At 38.4% G+C, this 26,902-nt stretch overlaps 1 protein-coding gene across 5 annotated transcripts in view; it reads right to left on the reverse strand.

The window, feature by feature from the left end:
- The window catches only part of srgap3 (SLIT-ROBO Rho GTPase activating protein 3), a 99,441-nt gene that overhangs the window by 13,820 nt on the left and 58,719 nt on the right, over positions 1-26,902 (reverse strand). For 3 of the 5 annotated variants that reach the window (XM_041782750.1, XM_041782749.1, XM_041782753.1), the window contains 12 exons: positions 24,846-25,031; positions 21,321-21,449; positions 12,880-13,101; positions 12,689-12,790; positions 11,693-11,890; positions 11,360-11,444; positions 9,671-9,698; positions 7,094-7,196; positions 3,120-3,180; positions 2,424-2,501; positions 2,200-2,334; positions 1,604-1,709 (listed from right to left, as the gene is read on the reverse strand). In XM_041782750.1, the coding sequence (XP_041638684.1) occupies positions 1,604-1,709; positions 2,200-2,334; positions 2,424-2,501; positions 3,120-3,180; positions 7,094-7,196; positions 9,671-9,698; positions 11,360-11,444; positions 11,693-11,890; positions 12,689-12,790; positions 12,880-13,101; positions 21,321-21,449; positions 24,846-25,031 (1,433 nt within the window). Of the gene's footprint in view, positions 1-1,603; positions 1,710-2,199; positions 2,335-2,423; positions 2,502-3,119; positions 3,181-6,629; positions 6,661-7,093; positions 7,197-9,670; positions 9,699-11,359; positions 11,445-11,692; positions 11,891-12,688; positions 12,791-12,879; positions 13,102-21,320; positions 21,450-24,845; positions 25,032-26,902 lie in introns of all 5 variants that reach the window. The other 2 variants (XM_041782752.1, XM_041782751.1) reach the window with 1 other exon arrangement.

Raw genomic sequence — 26,902 nt, forward strand, 5'->3', positions numbered from 1 at the left:
ACCTCGTGCAGAATGGCATGGACCACTTGGAGCTTATACCGAAGGCTCTGTCTCTCTTCAGAGAGGTTACAGTCATATCATCATGAGGACTGATATTAGCAGCTGACGGTAAGATTCATTTTTCATTTGATATGTAGAGTTCTAACACAGTGTCCAGTTAAGAGAGCACTTTTGTTATGTGTTTAGATGCTTCATTGTTGTTGGTGGAGGATGGTATTTTGCTGTTGTAAGCTGCAAAGTTATGATAGTGGCCAATGTGCTAACAGGCTAACGGTGCTGATGTGAAGCTAACTGTTGTTGTTGATGAGTTTAACGTGGGCGTATTTTGTGTAACTGACTGCGTGTGTAAGGACAAGTGTGTAGCTTTCATTTTGATACTTTAAACCACTTACACAAAAAAAGTGAGGGAGAGATTTATGCCACTTGCTGCTGTTAATGCATCAAAATAATGTTAAAGCAAATGTCCGGTAGTTCTTTTAAATTGCAGGAATTCTTGAGAACTGCCGTTCATTTTGACCGGGGACAAAAAAGTCTAGCAGAAACGCTGTTCAACTATTAGTCGACTAAAGGCAAAATCTGATGAATCAGATTCGACTATGAAAAACCTTAGTCGTTGACTCCCCTAAAAAATATTTGAAGTAATTTTCATGAATTTGTATGGATTTTGGAAGGCAATCCAAGACAGTAAAACAGATGCTCTTAAACAGTGGTGCTAAGGTAGGTCAGGACCCAAAAGTGGGTCGCAGAGCTGTTTCCAGTGGGTCCCAAAGGAGTGCAGGGAAAGAAAATTTTGAAAAAGTCCTTGAAGAGCTTTTATTTCTTGGTCTCCTCCCAGTAGCTTAGGGTTTTGTTTTGGTTTTTTTTGTTTTTTTTTTTTAAATTTGCCTTGTAAACTTCTTAGGAAATGAAGTAAATTTCTGACAACGGTTTTGAATTTTCCCACAACTTTGGGGGTTCTCTGTGGACATTTCCCCAGGAATTTTCATAATGTTCTCTGTGAATTTTCCTGGTAATCTAAAGAAATTACACATCTGTGAATTTTTTGGAATTTTCATGAGTAATTATTTGGACTTTTTGCAACCTTTCAGCTGTCTTTTCCATGTTTTTTTTGGGAATATTTTGGGAATTTTTACTGGAAACTTGGGATTTTATCTGGAATCAGTCTTCTGGCATGATGTTTCAATAAATAAGTATTATTGGAAAGAAAAAGAAATATTTGGGTCACTAAGGAGTTGGTGGTGGGTCCTGAGGCAAGACCAGTTGAGAGCCACTGCTCTAAAACTTATTCAGTGTAGTATTTTCTGCAGAAACAGGACCTTCAGGAGATTTGCAGCTATCATTTAGGTAAAAAACAATTCCTGTTCAAAGACAAGCCTGGGCTTTTAAACTTATCAGGTCCTACTTATCCTAAATAAGTGGGAGAAACTAAAAAAGCATTCTCAGGCCTCAGGAGGTAAAGCTCTGAATGTTTTTTAACTACATTACATTACTTTTTGATGTAACTTATCTTAAAAAGCAGAGGCTGTTAACACACATGCAATTAAAAATTAAGATGCACATATTTACAAATCACAGGTTATTGCTTGAATACAGCATAACTCACTGATTTAGAAAAGCGAAAAGGTATCTCATGACGATGATGATGGTACGAGGAAGAGTCACAACAATCTGCTGGATGTGATGTGCCCTCTCAGCCCCAGACTCCAGCTCTGAAACACAAAGATCAGAGGCAGAAAGGTGTAAAACCAGACCTTTATACCTCACAAATAGAGAAATACCATTTTAAAATGTTGTATGGCCTTCTATGTGGACACTGGGTCTACAACTACATGAAAATATTAGTCTATTTAAAAAACAGAACCTAGCAAAGAAATTGATCAAAGAAAGTAAATGGCAGTGGAGATTGTGAAAAGTGTTATCTGATACCCCCTGCCTGCCTTTCAGCAGAGCCCTGAGGCACACTCACAGATCAAACTATTACAGCAAAAACAGTGGGGAAATGATTCTGTGGTGAACTTACACATAAACTCTCCTCTTCCTCGTGGCTTGTGTTAAATATCTGCTCTTCAGATTGCTTCCATGTGCCTCTCTGCATGCCTTTCTCATTCTTCAGGAAAGCTGCTTTTCTACCAAACCATAAGGTGTCTTTTTCTCTTTTCTACTTGCACAGTTGGCTCATGAATGTTGTGCATGACTTACTAATAGTAGAGATGAAGTCCAGGAAGCGCTCCTTTGGGAAGAGCGGATTCTCCAGTCCTCTAAAGTAGAGCTTAAGCACTCCTGCGACTGAGTTGATATCATGCTCATTCTGCTCATCAATCAAGGGATCTTCACCTGATTTAATGGGTTAAAAACAAAAAATAATTTGTTTTAGTATTTGTGAAACAAAAATGGACACATAAAGCCATTTGTGTCTGACTTACCTCTCTCAAATGAGTTTTTAATATCGTTGACTTCCACCTGTGACCCCGGCACGCGAAATATGCCCTGTTGCTGCAGGCCTGAAAGAAACACAAGGCCAGAATTTTGATAAAGGGAGATACGCTAGCCACCATTATCTCTAAACTCCAGTGCCAGCTTCACGAAAACCCACTGGAAACAAATAACACAGAGCAGGAAATGTAATCTAGTCATAAAAGGAGATGTATTTTCCATGAGAGGGCCCCTCAGTGAGGCTGTAGCATATGGTTTCAGTTAGAGGGCTCCTAATCAGTTTTCTGGAGTTTCATTAGGTCCAGATCCTGAAGAAAAAAGGCCTCCAGGCTACAGCAACGAGCTGAAGACAGATGTGGAGGTAGACAGGGAGGAGTTATAGCAGGAGGAGGTGGAGGGAGGGTGGATGGACCGACTAAACAAAGACCAATGGGACTTTGAGAACTCTCCATGTGTGATCTATTGTTATGAGCTTGTCAAATCAGGGGCAGGCAGGCTCAGAGGTGGAGAGCAGAGCGGGTCACAGTCTCTACCTGCGGCTATTTGTGGAAATAAATTGCCTCGTACAATAGCCGCTGTCACTTTTTATGTGAGCAGAGGAGTTTTCAGCAGACTCTTGAGTTTGATTTCTTTGTCTGCCCTTTCACTCAGAAGTAGAAATCAGGGCAGCATGATGTGAGACGTACCGTAGAGATTGATGTATCTGATACAGCTCTCAACAACAAGTGGAATTGGTTGACCTGAATCCTGGAACAAAATATTGGGGAAAAAAATAAGTACAGAGAAAGCAAGATAAATTATGATAGAAAACAACACCTGGACATATGATTGAATGATTACAGAAGCATATCACTGCCAACCCAGTAAAAAATAGCTGTAATTCATCCTGCTTTCTTGTCATGTCTGGGGCAAAATCAACATTGTGGCTGATCAAAGAAAAACAAATCGACTTTCTAAAGATGGGCATCATTCCTTTTTCTATTAACCCCCTTTTTGTGCTGAACTTGACACTAGAACACCCATGGTGTACAAGAACAACACACTATTTTTAAGGCTTTCACACAATCCTGCTACAAAACTTAATCAAATTGTAGCATCGTGGCATTTAACTCAGTATATCTACTGGAATCCCCACTCACTGTTTCTTTACATGCTTCTGAGTTTCACATCATCATAATAAATTGTGTTATATAGCTATGCAGTGGCAGACAGTAACATAGTATTTACTTGAGTAGTCCACATAAATACACTTTTGGGGAGCTGTACTTTATTTGAGTTCTTTTTTTTGGAAAATGTGTTACTATTACCCTGCTACATTTGAAGGTGCAGTGTGTCATATCTATAGTAGCATTTATCGGAACAAACTCGTAGTTCCACATTGCATACTTATTACTAAATTAAAAATATGAGTGCATAAGTGCATAAAGTTTTTCACACTGACAAGCAGACTCAAAAACTACTGGCTCACTCAAAACTCTCTAAGAATTAACTGTGGAATGAATGACACTACATACCCTCAGTGAACGCTGCTTTTGGTGACAGGGTGTGTTTGTACTGTTAGCATGCTAGCTAACGTTAGCATCCAGCTAGCTAACTGGTTATTAGCAACAGTAGCACATTTCAGTAAAGAATAAGTCATCAAAGGTAAAATAACTTCATTTTCTGAGAGCAAATAATGTTAGCATAATAAAAGATACACATATCTAAAAGTGAGTGAAAACAGCCAGAACATTTCAATAATACTCATCTAACATCTGTTTAAAAAAATCACTATCACTATCACTATGAGCTCAGCATCAGCAGTGTTGAGCAACCACACAGTGATGATACACTGCCCCTTAAAGGGCAGTGATGATACACTGCCCTTTAAGGGGCAGGAACTTAAGAATTAACGGTAGAAGATTGTTAAAAAATGAGTTGTGGTAACATTAAAATCCCAAACAGCTATTTCAGCTCTATTTTTCTGAGTTGATCAAACACATTTTTTAGTTTTAAGTTAACAGTACTCAATCATTCTAAGTGTTTTGTCATTGTACTCAAGTTACTTGACAATCATCCCTTAATCTGCAAAATTTTCCCAGAATGCTTTGGGCATTAGACACTTTTGCATGATGAGTGAAGTTACTTCCTCAGTTAGAGCAGTCCGGCCTGTGCGGAACAACTATAACATACAATGGATGGTAGTGAACATAATGGAAGAGGACTTCACTTTCACTTATTACAGGGGTGTCCAAACTATGGTCAGGGGGCCAGATGCAGCCCTTTGCCTATTTTCAATTGGCCTGCAACAAGTTCTAAAACATAAATGAAAAACGGCTCACATAAGAACATGAAACTTGTGCTTTACTGTAGTGTATAGTTTATCTGTGTTTTCTAATTGATAGACGAGTACAGTTTTGTGTTCCCTTGGGGACTTGTCCAGGTAGGTAACACAAAACTACACTCATCGGTCAATTTGAAGACACAGAAGAAATAATAGTTTGTGAAAACAGTATGAATTTATTTGGATTAGCATATGTTTTACTTTCAGCACTAGGCCAGGCTACTGTGCTAATTCTGTGAACAAACTTTTTGACACAGCAATTCAATAATTAACTTTTTTGTGATATTTTAAAGCATGTCAAATTACTTAGTGTATCTTCACCCAAATTGGACTGGATTGACTTACTTTGATATCATATGGGGGGGGGGGGGGTGCATTAAAGTGGCCCCACCATCCTTGAAATGTTCTGTATGTGGCCCTTGGCGGAATATAATAATATCATATATACATATATAATATAGCAGTGGAGGAAGAACATGCAGCTTTACAAAAGGACTTAAACATGTTGTTTTGAGCTGGATTTAAACAGGATTTATGAGTGCAGTTTAACTTAAATAAAAGTTAAGTCAACCAAACATAAATGTACGAGTAATGATTTCTCAGAAAATTATTTTCACTTCTTAAAAACTTTGATGTAATCAGTTTCAACAAACAAAATTGTAGCAGTTTCAACTTGTTCAGTTTAACAGTGTAGAAGTGAGCATCACAATCTACAACCTGGCTGCTTGATGCTGCTTACAATCCCAGTTTTACACTGTACCTTTAAAACACAAATATCATACAGTGGCATTTCTATTAATGTTCTGTACTCACCTCTGTTGTTCTGAAGTAAGCTGATGATTTTTTTCCCTTCTAAAATTAAATCCCAAAAAGATTTGGGAACTGTTTGTGTAGACGTGTGGGGGGTTTGTCTAAGTGGTGTTGCCACACCTGTATGTTGCGTATCTTGTTAAATGTTAATGGATCAAACATAGGGCAAATATTACTCAGAAAAGACAGCTCATTTAGTGGTTGTACTGACAGAAGAGAGGGATAAAGACTCTCCACGTGAGCACCCATGGCGGTATCTTAGGTCCATAAAGATGTTACTCAGATCAGTTTTACACAGAGATGTTGCCACGGCAGCCACCAGAAATCAAAAGACAATCAGGAGGTATGAGCTCCATGTTTTCTAGAAACGTAAGGGGATTAAGTGGAAGAAAAGTCAATCAAATCATTTCTAAATCAATAATTTGCTTCAAATGATTGACTTCCTCATTCAGCAGCCCAATGGCGAGCATGACTGACTGTAGAAAGCGGGTCAATATCATGGAATGCAACTCCGTATTCCTTATATAACTTGAAATGTAAGATTTTGAAATGAAATGCAGAAATTTAGGTCACAGTATTCTATTTCTTTTTTTCAAATGCAAAAGTATGTTATTTAGTGAAAACATCTTACTTTAAAAGTAAACTTTTGCCCTTATAACCTGATTCAGACATGTTTTTCCTCATACTGGAATGGCAGTGATATGCTTCTTTGAGAACTATTAACTATATTATAACAGCATACAACAATTAATATCTTAAAAATGTGTAAAACATATGACACTCCTACATCAAGACACACAAATATAACACATTTTTATCGCACTGATTTAACAAAGGTTGTTATTAAGTAAAGATATGCATGACATTCAGCAAAAAAACAACCTCAAGCCTAATGAACACTTCATCAAGCGTGCCTTTTTAACAATGCAAAGCAAACAACAGAATAAATTAAGGTCAGGAGACTAGAAGCATGCAAGTGTAGCTGAAGCAGTAGTGGGTCTATTTTTAATATTAGTCGTGAGTTTTAGTGCCCTGACCCAAAGTCTCGGACACACAGAGGTACCTGAATGCGGGTACGGGCATTCCTTCTTCCTCTGGGACAGAAAGCAGCAAAGCACAGAGCAGCAGAGGAAGAGAGGGCAGAGAAGCAGAGAGTTAGAAAAGATCACATAACCAGTGACCCCTCTGGAGGTTAACACAGGCTGAGCACAGGGGCTGGTGACAGGAAAGCTACAGAGCTGCAGTAGAGGGTTTAGAGCAGGGAGGGACTACACAGAACCACTGCTGTATCCTGCTGCTGAGGTTTCTTAAAGAAAGACAGGATTTAGAAATAAAGCCTAAGATGACAGATTGTTCTGGATGGGCATAAAGAGTCTGTCTGCAGAGCTAATAAACAGAGGAGGAGGATTAGAGGTTAAATAGAGGCGTTATATCAGAGGGAGGAGAAGGCCAAAGTGAGAAAAAGGATGCAAGTGATGGCTTTAGCTGCCCTCCTCTTCATCATACACCACCACCACCACTGGGTACCTTGATGAAGGTCTCCATATTGCCGTTAAACAGCTTATAGTTATACAAGGAGCGCGGCCTAGGCTTCCGCATTTTCTGTGGTTTAGGGGGGAGAGTGGGGGGTCTGGGGAGTGATGGACAAAGGGAACAAAAACACCAGATTCTATGAAAACTGTAGAGACCAAAAAATCTTTGTAAAACAGACATGGAGAAATAGTCACCTTATCAAAGTTTTGAACTACTAAAGAATCAATTAAAAAAGTAACTCATAGAGGACTGTGCTTCTTTTGTTTTTTTAATTTATGGCTCTTTTGTTTGTTTTTCATGATCGAAAAAGAGAAGGCCACTAGAATACTGAGACCTAAGAAAGAACAATTTTTAATATTCTAAAGGCCTTTGCACAATGAGGCAGTTTATTTTTCTTTTTCAGATGTGATTTCAAATCCATAATCTGGTAGAAAATGTAATACCTTGTACACTTGAATCCAATGCATTTATTTTTCTTTTCATTTCAAAAATCCACAGTACAAAACAAATGTGAAAAAAAAATCCCCACAAAAAACACAACCTTTTCTGAAAAATAATGATGGATAAAGGTCTGGAGCCAGTGATGATTAACACAATAAAGGACTGTATTTCTTTTTTAACCTCAGACGATTTAGGACCAAAAAAAAAGACTTATCTTTCTGCTAATTTGATTACAAAAAGTGTTTTTTTTACCAATTAAAAGGAAAAAATCCAGTCAACCTACTGTGGTAAATGTAAAAAACAAAACAAAACAAAAAATGCTATTTATTGCACAGTTATATATTTAGTAGCTTGATCTTAAACCTACCCAACATTTTTATTAAGACATTAACCCTTTGAATAGGTTGAGGCTATTTTGCACCTTTTATGGTCATTTTTTGTTTTCTTTTTATTATTTTGACTGTGCTTATGCTAACAACATACATTTTGGCGGGTACGTCTTTCTTCTAAATAGAACTTTGGAATTTAGTATCAGAACTCGTAAAGGTTCAATGAAAGATCTGTACACTTTTTGTTCACACTCATTAAACCCATTAAAACCATAAATTTGATACCCTAGCCATCGCATCGTCACTTTAAATGTGAAGATTTTCCTGGTCATCACCAAATGTCAAACATTTTCCAATATTTATGATGAAGGAAAGTTGCATACTTTTTTTCTGTTCTCCTGTAGTATGACTATTGTAATAATTTATTAAAATCTTAAAATTCACAAAAATAATGATGCAAAATGCATAAAAAAGCACTAAAAAGTTGTTGCTCATTATCAACATATTGGAGGCTGGGATGATCCCCTTCAGGAAATCAAATTTGTAAGCAGTATATGACAAATAATTCATTTTTTGTGCTTTAACATTTCAGTTATGAGAAATTGCACTTAAACTATCATTTAAAGGGTTAAATTCCCAAAAATTGATCAATATTTGAAATTTTGATCAGGTGTGATGTTGAGTGCAAAATTCATGCAGAACTTTTTAAAGTAAATTATTTTTATTGTTATTTACAGTGCTTAACAAATTTATTAGACCACCTGTCATGAGAAAACATAAACATTTTAGAAATCTTTCAAAAACTTTTTTAAAACTAAAAATGTTACAGTTATTTATTTGGCAAATAACAAACTGAAACAACTAAATAGTCCTTTTTCACACATAATAACCAAAAAACTTAACATTTTGTATGGCCTCCTTTCACCTTGATGACAGCTTGCATTCTTGCTGGCATTGTTTTTATGTACTTTTCCACAGTCTCTTTTGTTATTGAGTTTCAAATAGTTTCTAGCTGTTTCCACAGACTTGCTTTAGATGAAACTTTTGTGCAATCAATCTTTGAATCTACTAAATCCCAAATTTGTTCAATAGAATTCAAATCCGGACTTTGACTTGGCCAGTCCATCAGTTTCAGTTCTCCAGGTTCCTTTTTCTTGGTCAAATCGTCTCTGCACAGCTTTGAAGTATGCTTGGGGTCATTGTCTTGTTGGTATATATGAACCCACGACCAATCAGATTCAGTCCAGAAGGGATTCCAAGATGCACTAAGATGTTGTGGAAGACGTTCTTGTTCATGATACTGTTGATTTTCACTAATTTCATTTATAGTGTTGAATTCCCCAAAATGGATCAATATTTGATATTTATGTTTAGGTCTGATGTTGATTACAAAATTAATGCAAAGAAGTTGGATAAAATCTGAATGTATTTTATTCTAATTGCTATTCATATATGCAGTCATTTTTGGCCCTGAACACCTTGAGAGTAACAATTTCTTATAACTTAGGTTTAAAGTAACATTATATATAAAAAATGCATATTATTGTTGTGTTTGCTTTTGAAAATCATAAACAGGCATCAGTAATAACTTCAGCCTGTTTTTTTTTTTTACAAAGGAAAAATCTTCCCAGAGGGGTTTTTATTGTAAATTGTCCCTTTGATTTTCTGCTGCTTTCTGGTAACAGAACCTGAGTTTTTGAAAATAAAAATGCTTGGACCTGACTTTCCAAAAACAAAGGCACATTATGATTAACAGTCCTAACCAAGGACAGTAAAACAAGAATCCGAAAGGAGTTTATACCTTGTGGTTCCACATTCAGCCCGTTCCCCTGTGGAAACAAAAACACAACAGGGAGAACATGTGTTATCTTTGTGGTTCTTATTATACAGACTGCAGTCTGCCATCAATAGTCACAACATGACTATTGAGGGAGGGCGATGAATGGAGCAGAGCTGGTCCATTCACTAGACAGAGCTATTAAGCAGACTCAGAGGACCCTGTGGGGTTATAGACCTTCCCTCAGAGGAGAGAAAGGAAGGTGGGGGCTGTGGGGTGTATATGTTGGGGGTCTATCAATGTGGACACTGAGAAAAGTCTGTGCTGCCTCACTGAGCCTTTTATTGAGTGTGTGCAACAACACTCGCACATGTTATAGAGCTATAGACTGAGCAACATCCAAGCCATTTATTCAAGATCACATCAGAGTAGTGTCTTTTAAACAGTAAATATAAAGATGATCCAGTTTGCCTTTAAGTGTCTGCAGTTGTTGAAAACATCAACTGAGGTTTATGGTACAGAAAAAGAAACGACAGCACTGAAGCATCCCAACATCATTTCCTCACTCCACTTGATAATGGACAGAAAGAGCAAAGGCTAACCAATTTCTCAACACATCATTGTGGCAGACGGGATGAGGTTTCTGGAGCATTCATGTGAAGAAACAACAGACATCATTGCTCTGAGTGATGGCCCCATCTACCTTGGACCAACCAACCTCTAAATTACACTGTTTCCAACATGTAGAAATAAAAAAAGGGGATTCTGTGTTCCTTAATTTGAAAAATAAAGGGTTCTCTGGTCCCAAAGCTTGACTTCATGTTTTTATTAATCCATGGATAAAGATGTTAACACCATGTGGCATGTAGAACTCGCAATGTGTTTCCTCCACAATCATGCATGTGTATAAACACGCCATTTTCTGTATGTAGCTACCAGCTAATGAGCTTGACACTGCTGTGATTGATCACCTGAATAATTAAACATGGGTGGTACCTGGAGATGCCATATGCTGTGCACATACATTTTCTCAGCTGCTTAACCGTGAACATACAAACAGATCTGTCCAGACATTGATATGAACTAGAGTGGGATCAAGCTCAGAGAGGTTGATAAGCAAATGAAATCTTGAAGTTAGACTTAAAGGTGTGAATTTTGGATGTATTCATGTGTTTCAGGGTCTCAGCTGTCTGTGTTTAATGTCCTTTTCTATTAGGTGCACCCCTGATGCAGGAGCAGCTGCAGAAATGGGCCCGGGTCTGGTCCTGCTGATTGATTGGGCGTAAACTGTTCACAGCTGAGGTGACAAGGGGACCCCTGGGGGGATAGGGGCCCTGGGAAGTCTGTCCCTTCCAGCCTGGAAATGGAAACTCTCCCTGCGGTTATAATATATAGAGAATAACCGGATGAGGCTTTAACCAAGAAGATGGAATGGATATTTTAAATTAGACATGGTTTGCTGTTGGTGTGATAGATCTCCTTTCAAATTGCTCTTTTCCTTCCCGCTTCCTTAAAAGAATTTATCCCTGTAGCCTCTTACTTCATTCCCTGCTGCTTATTAGAGAAGACCTGCGCCACTATGACCCCAAGGGCGGCATTTTACAGAACTGTGGCGGGATTCCGTCGCTCATAATAACAAGAGGAAACACTCACTCAGATACGCATCATGAAAAATCAGACAATGCAGCAAAGATTAAGAGGAAGACTTCTTACCTTCACCCAGTGTCTGCTTCAGTAAGTCATGCTTGGCCTGAAGCTTAATGATGAGGTTACTGCCATTCAGGAACTCCTTGAATTTCTACATGGAGAAATAAGGGCGACAAATGAGAGAGAAGCACGGATAATACAGCTTAGCCAAACAGTTCAGTGTCGCACAAATCAGCATAAAGTCAATCTGTTCTCACTTTAATTTAATTTCTATTTTCAGAGCGAGCAGAATGACTGATGGCTTGATTTTGCAGAGAACTGCAAAGCTAGAGTTCACAGAAAGCCGGAAGCCATTCCCAAATTGGACCGACAGAGGGATCGAAACTATTAAAGACTCACCGAAAAGTAAAACATTTCAGTCTCCTGCTGGTTCGCCCTCCTCTTGGCTACATTCATCTTGCTCATGTAAGACTCAGAAGCCACAGACTTGATGGACTCAGTGGAGCGGCTGTGCTGGAAAGCATCCGACACGTCAAAATCCTCCACTGTCAGCATGTCCTGCAGCGTTTGCATGGTTGCATCCAAGGTTTTTCTCACCTGAGCAGACACAGGAGGGACAAAGAAGGAAATAGGATGAATCATTATATTTTCTGGACACTATCTTATATCTTCCCCTTGCAAGATAAATACTATTTTTTCAGAATCCTTAATGGAGCCAAGGTAGTTGTAGACAATTAAAACAAGGTTAAGATGGATGAATTAACATCACTAACATATTTGTATCAAAGACAAATGGGCTTCTGAATAATAAGCGACCTTGGTGTGCCTTAAAATGACACAAAACAGCATCTGAGCATCATCCCAGAGCAACCCGAAGGTCTGACATACATCAAAATGAGACTAAATAGACTGTCTGGCAAAGATACAAATTGAAATTACTAAAGGAGGCTTTTTGTTTCAGACTGAGATTGATAAATCTCATTTCTGGTAATGGCACAGCTCGTCCATTATCCCCCAAAGCATAAGAAACTGGCAGACAGGACAGAGACAAAACTGCTGGCACAGGAACTGAGAGAAGACCTGGTTATTATCAGAAACATTTGCACCCCTTGTGTCTGTGGCTCTGATTGAGACAGTTCTTTATTTATCATCCAATCTATAATTTCTTATCCAAGTTCAAGAAAGAACAGCATTGGCATTGTGACAATCTAAATATATTCTGCCTCCCACAGAGCAGGGGTCATCTGAGAGTAATTGCAATCAGAACAGATGGTGATGTGGCCCTCCTGCTTGGCTCTGGGGAAAATTAGACAGGGCTTTTTGTTTTTTGGGGGTTGGGGATGAGGTAATATGTGTGTGTATGTGTAAAGGCAAAGAGCCATCATAAATCCTCACCTCCTCATTCTCAATCTTAAGGGTCGCTAAGCGAGACTGCAGCTGGTGGTAGCGCATGAGGAGCTCAGTCTGGATGGGCTGCTGGGCGCTCACCTGGCACACCTGAGGAGGAAAAACAAAGGTTAGAATACCCAAATAAATCAGCTACTTTACAAAATCACCCACAAAGTTGAGTTTTTAAAACACCTCACCTCATCCCCCATGTGTGGCAGGTACTCAAAGCGCATCGGAGGGCAGAACACCTGGTTATGCATATCCATGATCTTGTGCTTGTCACTGCGAGAATCCAGGTTGTCCACAGCGTTCTCGATGATGTCCAGTCCCTCGTGGCGAGATGTCTCTAGGTTGTACTCAGCAGACAGGTATGTTCTGAAGGTGCGAGCCAAGCTAGCGTGATAGCCAAGGTCACAACACTGTGGAGAAGAAATATTAAATATAATAACAGGAAATAGCTAACAATTTTAAATCTACAGTACTGTGTAGAAGTTTAAGGCATGCAAAGCGCTAACAGTTCTTGACGGGTCCTGATGTTCCACAACCCCGGGCTGAAGAGAGGAGAGAGGGCGGCCAAAGTCAGTGCCACCACATTTGACATGTACGTGTGTTGCACAGCAGCCAACATCGAGCTTAACATTATTTCTTTTGTCTGGGCCTTTGCGCCCCTGGTAATACGCCTAGCAACCACCAACAGTTTTCAGTGCTTAGAATATACACATGACAACCAGGGGGTTGTGGAAACCCTCCTACCCACCCTACAGTACCCTAGGCCAGTGGTAGGCAACTGGCGGCCTGAAGGCCAAAATTGGCCCGCTGCCAATAATACCTGGCCCACCAGATGACATTGATTAAAAAAACTGATTAATAAATAACTTTATTAAAAAAAAAAAAAAAATAAAAGAATAATTTATTTTGTTGATATTACAAGAATAAAGTCATTATATTATGAGAATAAAGTCATAATATTATGAGAAAAAAACTCGTAATATTACAAGAAAAAGTTGTAATATTACGAGAATAAAGTCGTAATATTACCAGAAAAAAAGTCGTAAATTATGAGAATAAAGTTGTTATATTCTGAGAATAAAATATTACAAGAAAGACAGTCTGCCGCGGCGCCATGGATCTACGACGGAGTATTGTCCTGATTCTGATAATAATTTGATGCTGATGCGCCAAAAGATGAAGTATGCCCTCATTTGTGAAACCAGTACTAAAGTATAACTTCACAAGATGCTCAACATTGCTGTGGTTTTTGTTTTTGTTTTTTTTCATTAGATTATTTTCCCCTGCCCTTGGTACTGTACAAAGACATTCAGAGCATGACCTGGGGCCCTCAGGTGGGAGTACTCGCCATTACACGCCTTACTTCAGCCTCAAATTTTGGCCCAAACGTGCCTAAAACTTCTGCACAGTACTGTATGTCTATTTACTTTATTGATCTCACAAGAACCTCCTCATTCTCAATCTCTATCAGAGTGAGGGAATGGTGCACACAGCAGTTTGGTGCCTTGCTCAAAGCACCTTGGCAGCACTGAGGAAGTGAACTTGTACCTCCTGGCAGCACACATTTCCTACAGACAAAACGACTAAGCCCCCTTTACCTCAGTCAACAACAAGCATCACTTAGTGCCATGCTACCACGGTAGCATGGTGCTAAGTGTTCATGCGTAATCATGTAACAGCAGCCAGCTGTGACGTCATAGTGAAACCCCCACACTCTTTCAAGTGGTTTACTTTTCTTACCCAGAAACAGAGAGGTAACATTCATTCTTTTAGAGTGTGCCAAAGTGTCAGGAGCAAAATCAGCTTGATTAAAACAATTTATATTGTTGTATCCTGCCAGTGTGTAAGCAATGCAGCACAACATTTCCAATTTTTTTTCTCTGTTGCTCACGTTGAGAAATAGGCGAGGAACAAGGGAGAGATTAAAATAAGGCACCAGGAGTGATGAATTTTCTTGATTTCCTTCGACTTCTCTCACTCAGTAGAGCTTCTTAGCTTGTATTACAGTGGAGACAGATATGCATTAATGATATCTATGTTTGGGTTTGAAATGTTGTGCTTGGACCTAGGTCAAAAGGGAAGCAAAAGTATTTGGCAAACAGCTTGTAAACAAAGCACAACATTTCCGTTTTTCCACATTCAAAATAAAAGTGCTAGGTGTCATACTCATTAGGGTGATGATTTAAACTCTTAAAGCTACAGTATAATACATGGAATTTTTAAACTGAAATGTCTCTATTTTTAAACATCACTACTGCTTTGTTATTTAATTTTTTAGCAGAGTTTACTCTGGCATATATTAGCTTAAAAAGTACATTATATCGAGGAAAGGAAAATTTCTGCTGATATTTACAACCCATATTTTACCTATAAAAATCAGCTTTTACCTGCTGTGAATATTTGCCATAATAGGTGTATTTTTAGACTGGACAAGCAGACCTACATCAGCTCTTTCTCTTTATTCATCATCATTCCTTATACCTTTAAGTGTTTTTAAAGACTTAAAAAACAATTTGTTTGTCCTCAAACTTTAAAATGTGTATTTTTAAATTTTAAATTTCACATGGTGGTAACAGGTGGTACTTAAAAAAGATACACAGAAACTGCATGTTGTGGATGACTGAATGCATTTAGACCCATTATCTGACTGCACCACAGCAATTTATGGTCCAGATTTTACAACAAGACCTGCCCTTGATGAGGCCATAAATAGCCAGTCATAGTTAAGGATTTCTTGAGGTGGTCACTTTGGTAGGCTAATCAGATTTCTAAATTGATAAAAGCTGGCAAAGATTACCGACTCAAAGTTAGTTGTAACCTGACACGCCAAATGGATGTGTTTCACACATCCATTTGGAAAACCTTCAATTCTAAGCATTTGGGCAAGGGCAGAGGAGTTGAAAAAACTTGGAGAGTGATTGGATGAACAATTTGTCCGTCACATCTTTACAGGCCAATCAGAGCATCAAAACACGTGACGTAGCTGCGACCGAGGTGCGCGTGCGCAGCTACCGAGGAAAAACGCGAACCATGGTGACTGTAGACATGTCAGTACACGACTTTTGTCGTTTTTGAAGAGAAAACAACTCACTGCTGTTCTTTGTTCTTCTTTTAACGAAGAAATGTCTTCAAGTTCTGATAAAACTGGTGCTTTAACAGCATTCACGCTAAGCTCTTCCACCATAATGGCACCGGCCTCTTGTTGCTGCTTGCTAACGTCACGACTCCTCTGCACCTGAAGGTACTGCCCCTCCTCGCTGGTTGGTCCTTTCACTTTCTAACCAGGCCCAAACGGTTCGGACGGGAGCTTTGCAAGATGGATTTGCCAGTGAGAAACAAGGAAATGGACGTATCCATCTGCTTTGCAAGGTTAAGTAAGTTGCACTTTCCTTTAGAAATCAATATGAATTTTATCAGGGGTTGGTGAAGAGTGTTAATCAAATGTCTCACTTGTAATCTTTGTAAGTTTGAGCACCTTCTACCATGTTTCAACCTCTTTAATGGACTAAATCCAAAATTACATCCTGTTGCAGATTACCTCTCAAAAATAGCAGTAGAGTTGAGAGAATTACAGGAGCTGGCGCAGTAGGACAGCAGAGATAATTACAGAGCCTTATCACACAGAGCCGTATGAAGTAACCTAATTAAGCAGGGGATGGTGGTGAGAAGGTTTTAAAATGAAGCTGGAGGCAACTGACAGCTCCGTGAATCACTAAGTAAACGCTCCTGAGCGCTCTTTAGCACTGAGGAAGTTCTCTCTCCACTTTGGTGCATGGGGATCATTGCATCACTCAGTCAAAGTGGTTTAGAAGACTTTAAGACTAAAGGGATAATTAGCCTGTTTGTAAAGGAGCAAACTAAATGAGGAAACTGTTTATGTGCAGCAGCAGCAGCATGGAGGAGCAGATCAGCAGGGAAAGAGGATTACATACATTCTTCAATCCGAATACTTCATTTTTAATGTTCTTATCTGTCAGAAGAGAAGAGCAAATGTGCTCGATAGATATTTTCACACATGCGCAAAACATATGAGCTCTAAGTTTGAATGCCAAAAAATACTAACTTATTCCAAGATGTGCTTCTTCCCCCATAGCTGGATTTCTATGTGATGTCGGGGCGAGTGTGATTGCAGTATTAAATATTTTCTTCACAGTGAGCAAGCAGGGGTGATGAAGTTCATATCATGAATGTAAAGCACCCTGAGAGTTTGTAGAAAACTTCAGGTCAGCCTGTTGTTTCAGTGAAGACATTGCAACCCTTCTCTACCCCAGCTACCTCCATTCAGTTAATCAGCATCTAGTCTGGATCACCACAGGTCTTCTGCTCATCTGATCCTGCATCCCTCATCAACACCACCACCAGTGTATAGACTCCATAGGGGGAATCCAACATTTCTCTTTCAGTAAAATTTGCAAAATGAATTATTGTTAAACTTGTATTTAGTCTTTCCTGATTGAAACTGACTTTTCTCTGGTGTCATTATTTTTCATGGATTTCATTCAAGCTTCACCATAATAAGCTTATCCTTCATGTAGGAGCTTTGAGCCATTACCTTCGCCAAGGAGGTTATGTGATCGGAAGGGTTTGTTAGTTTGTTTGTTAGCAACATAACTCAAAAAGTTGTGGATGGATTTTGATGAAATTTTCAGGAAATGTCAGAAATGGCATAAGAAAGAACTGATTAGATTTTTGGAGTGATGTGGATCACCGTCTGGTTTCAGGATTTTTTTTAAAGGATTCTGAACTATTGGGAGATAGGGCTAATGGCAGAGGTCTGAGCTGTTACCACTTTACACCAGGAGGTGGTGGACATGAGTAACTAATTCTAAGTTTTGGAGTTTATAGAGTTTGAAAGACACATGCCCGGTCGAGGAGACGAGTCGGAGTGTAGCAGAGAGAAAGACAGCGAATTGTAGCGAGAATACTCACAATGCTGGGAGGAATAGAGGAATATTCACCCTCTGCCATGACTTCCACGCGTAGCAAAGCCAATGCTTTGCCTCACCGTGTCTCCACCCCACCGGGGAGGGAGTAGTCAGCGATTTAGATTTTGGGAGTGATCCGGATTCCTGGATTCAGGAATGTTTTTAAAGGATTCTTCACTATTGGGAGATAGGGCATATGGCGGAGGTCTGCGCTCTCTGAATACTTTTCTAGTTCATTATGCAGTCCATTCAGAGTAGCAGTACACTAATGTCAATGTAATCGTTTATAATCCTAATGCCTGCACAGCTGACTTCTTGCAGTAAAGATGCTCATGCTCACAATCTCTATCTCGACAGTTAAGCAAGATCCAATATGATCTGACAAAAACCTTCCAGCCTGAAGACACAGGATCCATCAAAGACAGAGAAGAGGATTATGAAAGTGGCTGTCATTATGTTCAGCTACCACCAGCAAACTAGCGTCACAATCAAAGTGAATATTTCTAATCACAATTGATGTGTATTATATCACACCACTGAATGTCATCATGCCCTGCTTAGGTATTGAGCGTCCATCTTTGTAACTAATAATAGGTCTTTTGGTGTTCTGGCCTCAAGTAGTAATGTGACAACTATAGCACAGAGAAGAACAGGGTCCATGCATGTTGAGGAGTTGACAAGTTAATAGCAGAGATAGAAATGTCACATTATTATTCAAGTTTCAGATATTTTTATGCCAACAGCAACAAATCATGTCTACAAAAGGAAGATTCAACTTGGTTTGACAGAAATATTTTTAGGCTAACGTTACACTCTATGTGAGCAACACCTTTGTGCTGTTATCGTTTTACACTTGAAACCACATGGTTTTGGTTATGAAGACAATCAAAAAAACAAAACAGCACAAAATACATTAAGAAATATAAAAACAAAATATTGATGAAGGAAGAAATGGATAAAAATATTCAGTTCCACATAGGTACCCCTTCACATTCGACATGTGTCCCTCTTAATGGTATGATACAATAATGTCTGTCAATAAGAAAGGAGGCAAATAATGCAGCCCTTTATCTTATCTTCTTGAAAGGGAAGTTGAATGTGTGCAGACTCTGATAAAGACCTCTTCATCTTAATGTGTGTCTGTTTGTCTGCAGGGTGACTGGTAGCAGGTCACACTGGGCTGTGAGCCCACTGCCAACCACATTAACCACATTCATGCCTGCGTAAACAGAGCCTCTGCTCACCAGCTGACTTTGACCGGCATCCAACCATTAGCGGTTTCTGCTAAACAGTCATCCTTTTAAAACATGCATTAACCAGACTTTCCAGCAGTGCTACTGGCTCAAATTTACATAAAAATTACTTCATTCTGAAGTGTTAGAAACAGAGTTATTGTGTATATAAAAAAGTAATTGTTGTACACTCAAAAAAATGAACTAGAGGAATTGTTCACCTTCATAATATTTGTTATTTTTAGGTGACTTAAAATATATCTTTTGTTAGGTTTAAATATTATTTTTTATTAAAGTCAATTTAAATTTGTCACTTGTTCCCTTTAAACTACATTTATATGTTTGGTTGACATAAATCATTTAATTTACCTCAAAGGGGGCTGCAGTACTTCTAAAAAAAACAGTTGGTGGCAGTTGTGCTGAACAGAAACCCATCACTGCCAAAGAAGAAGACGTTTGAAATGATGACAACTGCACAGGCACACAGCTGCTCCATAGTAGTTCAGCTTCATATCTTCACATTTTAGCGAACTATCTGACTAACCTTGAGCTAAAAGAGGTAAGAGAAAGCTTCTCTAAATCTGAATATTTTTCCTCAGTGCATTTGTTTGTGTTTCTTCTACATTTTTTTGAGACACAATGAAACTGATGTTGGAATGTTTTAAACTAGCCTTGCATCGACTTACATGAAACCACTTGAACCCTGCATGTCTTTAAAAATTGTTTTCACTGTGAAAGCACTCTGTGGATATTTTAGATGTTAAAGTCTGTTCAAATGAAGTTGGTGATCCGAAAACAGTCGAGTTTGACTGAATAAGCTGCTATCGTCTGACTCCAATTATATATTGATTAGTCTGATAAGTGTCAAGTAAAAATTATGATTATTTTTTTCAGGTGATTTGCTCTCAGCAGCTCTTTGAAAGCTGAGCTTCGGGGGTCAGGCGCTTGTGCCTCCACATCCAAATGTTGCAGTGTGGTTTGCAGCTTTCTCCTGAAGCTTCGACAGCTTCACTCTGCTGTATCAAGAGTAAGCTTCTATCACACTGGAATCAAACAAGGTAACTTTCTGCTGGGAGCAGAATTTTGGTGGTTCATCCTGTAAAGTTTGCTTCCAAGAGTAATGAATAACAACATATTTTGAAATAATAAATCATTTATTTCTGTTCATGTGATTTCAGATGTTTAGTGTGAATGAGCCCCACCTGTTGCAGGTACTAAGACAACAAACCTCATCAGCCAAGAAAGGTGAAAGGTCAATGAGTACTTGGCATTCTTTTGATTTTGTCTAATAGATCAATTGTAAATATGCAGTTTCATACTATCTTCAATTTCAAAACAAGTTTGTTTTTAATAGAAACTATTTTATATTGACTACAGCTCATGTTTGAAAAGCTTTAACATGTAATGTAAAACAATTAAGTTTTAATAAATATCTTGTATTTACTGCAGCTCTGACTCTGTTTTTGTTTTACAGGTAAAGTAGCTTTTGAATGTATTTAGACTTTATTAGGAATTACAGTTTGGTCTTTGAACTATATTCTGTATTTAATTAAAATTTTTGCTTTTAATATAATTAAACATTTTATGTAGAAAAAGTTTCCATAAAATATTAAATTAAGGTCACATCTTTTTTGAGTTAGTCCAACATAAAGAAATTAATTTGGGCCTACTTAAATATCTCTAGTTAATGTTAAGTATTTCTTTTGAGTTGGCTTAACTTAAAATCACTACATTACTGTAACCCAAGTTTAATGACTAACATTAAATTAAAATTTTTGCTTTTAATAAAATTAAACATTTTACATGGAAAAAGTTTCCATAAAATATTTAATTAAGGTCAAAATGTTATTTTTTTTGAGTGTAGGTAATTATGTAAAAAAATAGCTTTAGCCTCAGTTTTCACATGGAGAAACACCTCAGAAGCTTCCCATGCTTGTGTTTACTTGGTCCTTTGAAAGGACAGATGACAGACGTAAAAACAGTAGAAAGAGGGACGGGGACTTAATGCCTGTCTTTGGATGTTTTTCACTTGGTTGCAGTTAGAGGCAGATGATCTCGAGGACACGCTGTGTTGTCTCAGCAAAGCTCCCAGAAGCAGTATCGACAAAAACAAATGAAATAGAATGACACAGAGGAAGAGAAAAGCAGATCAGCAAATCATTCTGTCAACAACCCTGATGGAGTCCCTTGAAACCATCAGTCAAGAAAGACCTTCTGTAGCTCCCTGATACTACAGATCATCTTTCAACAGTGCAGTATATCAGTGTTAAGTTTGTAAAGCCGAATGAATGATGATAAAATGATAGTTAATACATTCACTGGGGCCAGCAGAGCAGCTTGAAAACAACTAACAAGCTGAGAGCGAACACAGCGCAAGAACAGATGGTGACAGTGCTGGAGAGTTAAACCAACATGAGAAATCCCAGCTGAGAGATGTAAACAAACACACATGTGCCTAATGCGCATACTTACATCAATCATATCGGAGACGTCATGGATGTAATATTTTGCCACGACTGCATTTGTCGCCGCCAGGTTCAATAAATAGTCGTTCCGTGCTTTTGTGCATTTCAGCTTATTCTCTGAGTACTTGGCCTGCCTCTGGGGAGGAGAGAAGAGACAGAGCAGATGAGGGGAAAACATTAGTGCTGGGAAATCAAGCAGTAGGGAGGGTTGAGGTTGTGTGCAGGCAGCTAGAGCTTTTGGGATCATCACACAGGTAGACACAACTAGTGAAGTTTGGAGAAAAAGGGTCTAAAGAAGCTGTTTTTTAGATAGTAACATGCCTGCATTTAGTCATTATTCTCACTCTCAAAATTTAAGAACTACAGACACAACAACTGCCAAATTAGCACATGAGCTAACAGCTAGTAAGCTGTGTAGTTTTATTATGTTTATTTAATAATGTGCTCAGAAGAATTGAATGACTGAAATTTTGTGTTAACTGTCCTGCATTATCAAATAAATATTTATCTAAAATGACACCCATGTCCTGTGTGCACTATGAAACAAGGGCTAGCAGACTGCTAGCTTACCGTACAGGTTAGAAACAGGGCAAGCTGCTAGCTGATGGTTGTGGTCAGGGGTGAAAAATGTGTCTATGCCCCTAAGCTCCTCTAAAGCTCTACATTAAAGCAGGTATTCTCCTTTTCTTAACTTTGTTAAAAATAGCTAATTGTGGCTAATTTATGCTAGGCTTAGCTATACAGCTCCCAGTTTCAGTTACACTATGCCATAAAAGTTTTCTATAACTTTTGGCTCTGAATTTGTCAACAATCAACACTCAAATGCCTAGTTAAAAAAATGTTAAAACTGATTGTTATTTGATTGTCAAAAAAGCTCATTTTTTATGCCTGGATAGGCTACGCTCAAAGATAAGCTAGCTCTACTTACAGTGCCTTTAAAGAGCATTCACCTTGGATGTTTTACCCTTTTATTGGTTTCATAAATCAATCATGATCAATATATATTTTGGCTTTTCTGACAAAAAATGGCAAAAAACACTTGAATCTCAAAGTGATAATAGATTTCTACAAAATAATGTCAATTAAATAAAATTAGGATGGTAAAATAAGTGACTGCATAAATATTCACCCCCTCTAAGTCAGTATTTAGTAGATGTGCCTTTGGCTGCAATCAGGGCACTGAATCTGTGTGGACAGGTTTCAAAAAGGCTAGGACATCTAGACACTGAAATTTTACTCCATTCTTATTTCCAAATCTGTTCATGCTCTGCCATGTTAGATGGGGATTGGGCGTGAACAAACTTTTTCAAGTCCAGCCACAAATTCACTATTGGATTGAGGTCTGGGCAGCAGGGTCTTTCAGTCTCTGGAGCATGCTGCACTTCAGATACATTGATGTATTTTTTATTCTGGAATTTCTTTATGCAAATGAAACTCATTATATGTCAGGTGCTATAATCATTTTACCCTCTACTTTTATAAGCCTTCCAGGGCCGACTGTTGAGAAACATCCCCACAGCATGATGCTGCCACTGCTGTGCTGCACAGTGGGGATGGTGTGTTTGTGGTGATTTGCAGTGTTTGTTGTCTGTCAAACATAGTGTCTTGTCTGATGGCCCAAAAGCACCAGACTAAAAAACTTATTCCTCTTGACCATGGAGTCTTCCATTTGCCATCTGGCAAACTTTAGTCTAGGTTTAAAATGAGTTCTCTTCTCTTTGCCACTCTCCCATATATCTTTGACTGGTGAGGAACACGGGTAACAGTTGTTGTATGTAGGGTCTCTCCCATCTCAGCTGCTGAAGCTTGTAACTCCTTCAGAATAGTCTTAGGGGGTCTTGGTGGCCTCTCTCACTAGTCCCCTTCTTGCACGGCCACTCAGTTCGTGAGGATGGCCTGATCATACAGATTTATTCATTCAACATATTCCTTCCATTTCTTGATGAGGGATTTAACTGAACTCCGGGGGATGTTCAGTGCCTTGCCTTTTTTTGTATTCTCCCCCTGACTCAGACCTATCGATAACCTTTTCTCTAAGTTGCTTGGAGTGTTCTTTTGACTCCATGGTGTAATGGTAGCCAGGAATACTGATCAACCAGTGACTGGATCTTTCAGACACAGGTGTCTTTATACTACAATCACTTCAGACAGTACTGGCACCAATTGGCTGAACCTCTGGTGAATTAGGTCAGTCACTTTAAAGCGAAGAATATTTAAGCATTTTACTTTACATACTTTTATATAATTGATATTACTTTGTCAAAATCTGTCTTCACTTTGGCATCAAAGATGTTTTTGTCATGAAAGCCAGATTAATTTAAACTCTGCATGTAAGCTATTTTCATGCTTAATCAATACATTTTAGCATTCATGGTTTTCTCTCTTGGGGCCTGTATATCCAGAGAAAATTAGAAATTACATTAAATGTTCCCAGCAGGCTTTATAGTCAAGTGGCAGCATTTTCATGAAATGGCAATTTGTCCAACATATCTGACAGTAACCTTTTTTTCATTTTAGCAACAAAAGGATTCAGACATAACTCTAAAAAACAATGCTACCGAACTACAAAGCATCATAATTCCTGGCGGGGACATTATGGCCTGTTATTTGAATTGTTTGTTTGCAGATTTCATTAAAATTGGACCTTTTACGTCCATTTCACAAAGCCTATTATGATACAAATTACAGCACTGGGTTAGGGGAAAAGAGATTTACTTCCATTTGTTTCTATTCCTCCCCTAACCTGTTTGCAGGCAGAGTAATGGTGCAAAAGCTCTGAAACAAGACAGCTAAAGAGCAGAATATTTATTGCTGTGCTGTGTTATAAATAGGGCTCAGTTCCCAATCCCGTCAGCCGCTCTGAGGAAACCAGCCTGATGAGGGAGAGATGCTGTCGTCCTGACAGCCTTTGATTCCCTACACCTGACATATAATGAGTTTCATTTGCATAAAGAAATTCCAGAATAAGATCCAGAATAAAAAAAACATCAGTGCATCTGAAGTGCAGTGTGCTCCAGAGACCGAGAGACCTACACTGCTGGCAGGGTAGACTTCAGAATAACTAGAAATCTGCATAAGATGGAAACACAGTAAGATTATTGGCAAGGAATATGAGTATTTCCTCAGTTTAAATGTTGCTGCAGACCATCAGCAACCATCAGGGGTTTCTTACTTTTATATTTCTGTCTGCTGATCTGTCCCTCTTTCAATATTTCCAAGTGAAGAAACTGAAACTGTTTTATTTTAAAGGAGCTAGACTCAAACTAGCTGAACCCAAAGAAATAACTTAACCAGCATTTGGGTATTTTTGGTTATGTCAAAACAAACTGGGTTCTAACAATTACTAATTTCCATCATTCAAGCTGATATTGTAACTTGTGTGTGACATCAAATTACATGCAACACAAAGGTTGCTTTATAAACACATATATAAATAACTCTTAACTTTAAATGGTTTTTCAGGACTCACAGCCAGTATACTCAAGGTGAAAGTTGCTACACAGACACAGCATCCATCCCTGGTCAAACTCACCTTCTCTTTCATCTTCTCTATTTTCCTCACAAAGCCCCGTCTGGGCTGGCGGTCCTCATGACGGAGAAGGTTCACGTTGAGATCTCCAGATTTGCTGAACTGTTTCTCCTCCTGTTTCTCAGCATCCTTCAGCTTGCTCTCTGCACTGATGCTCTCAGTGTGGTACATGTGGTACGTTTTCATCACCTGCAGGATACACAGATATTACACACCTTAAACACTAACATCATAAAATCTTACAATCTGGAACAGGTTGAACTGACAAGTTTTCAGATAGTCAGATGCTACAAGTATGTAAGGGATTGCAAATGTCATTTTTAATAGTAAGAAAATGGACAAGCAATGGTTGCTTTGGACTGGATGAATGATACTTAATAGAAAATCAAATTAGCGTCATATAACTAACTGTTTGAGACATTTCAAGCAAAATAAATGTATATATTTTTATACTGATTCACTGTGTTGAAAATTCTTTCAAAATAAAAAATGTCTGCATACAGTCCTGAAATGCAAACATGACCCGATGTTATAATTTCTTCACTTCCAAATAATGAAATATTTGCCCCTCCTCCCCAGCCAACCCATCTGAAGAGAAGGAGCAGGGCTTAACAAAGTCATGACACAGACAAATAAAATAGCACTGAGTGTGTCATTAAACACAGCACAAGATGAAAATCATCTTCATCATCTTCAATTCATCTTTAACCTCATAATAAAACATGGATTTGCAGAGACTGGGATTTCTTGGAGGGGGTCTGACTGCAGATCGTACATTTCTGATGGCCAGTCTAACAGACTGTTCATCTGAGACATTATAAATCTCAGAAAGGAAGTGCTGTGATTTGCCAGTACAACGTATTTCCAGTTTAAGACTTTTTTTAAACTCAGCTTCATTTATAAACAAATTTTGGCACTTACATTCATGAAATAACCACATTGCAAACGTTACAGACTAAGAAAAATTTCACAAATAAAACTGAGAAAAAAATCAGAGGTCTAATCCGGGATTATATTACGTATGGACCCGTTTTAGCGGTAGTTATACGAGGGAGCATCCAGGATGGCCTCAACACTGCCAAAAGTCTTCGTGTCTGTAGACTGAAAACCTTCCCATTTATTATTTGTGCAGAAATGGTTGTTGGATTTTATTGATGTTGCTAACATGGAATGCTAAGCAGCAGAAATACACCATGCCAAACCTGACAATGTAACATGTTGGTTTGACACCATTAGAACTCTTTTTTTGGTCCATCCATGGGGTCTTTGGGGTGGGTTAGGTGCTTGGGACAGGATGGGTAGTGGGTGTGGGTTTGGGTGTGGTGCATTTCATTTTACTTAATCATGTTTATTTGTGTTGTGATGATCAAGAGCAATGAGACAAGCCTACCTTTGTCTGCTCTTTCTTTTGGCCTGCTATCCACCTGTCCTCTGTTCATAGCTACACATGTAAGCAAATGATCCCTCTCTCCTGTATATTGATTTCTCATGTGAATCCAGTGAATGTGAATCCTTAATGAAATTTCATGAAAAAAATAAAACATTTTTGGTGGCTCGCTTTCATTAGCTTTAGCTAAAGCTAACACAGCTATGCTAGTGACGGAATTAATTAAACTATATAAGCCAATGTGCCTAAGTTAGCTTTAATAACGTTAATGTGAGAAACAAACTGAAGTGAGAGGTGCAGCAATTTTGGATTTTATAAAAAATCTGTACATATTAATGATCCTGTTATGGCACTGTTTTCAAACAGGTACACCCAAGAAGTTTTCTGAGACATATCAATGACAATTGAAACAACGTAGTGGTGTGCAAATCAACACAGACAGATGGACAGGCCTCTAATTATAAGAGTTAGATTAAAGGAATAATCAACTTTAACTCTGAATTCAAAACAAAAATTGACCAGCAATTGAAACTGTAAAATTAAATATAAAGAAAAATACACACAAAGACATGATTTGTCAAGGGAGAGGCACTTTGGACCACAGGACCTCTTTGTAGGGGATGTATTTAAAGCCAAGGCCTTATATCAAAGCCCCTGTGAGGGACTTTTGGTT

The sequence above is a fragment of the Cheilinus undulatus genome, linkage group 3, assembly GCF_018320785.1.
Source record: "Cheilinus undulatus linkage group 3, ASM1832078v1, whole genome shotgun sequence".
NCBI lineage: Eukaryota > Metazoa > Chordata > Actinopteri > Labriformes > Labridae > Cheilinus > Cheilinus undulatus.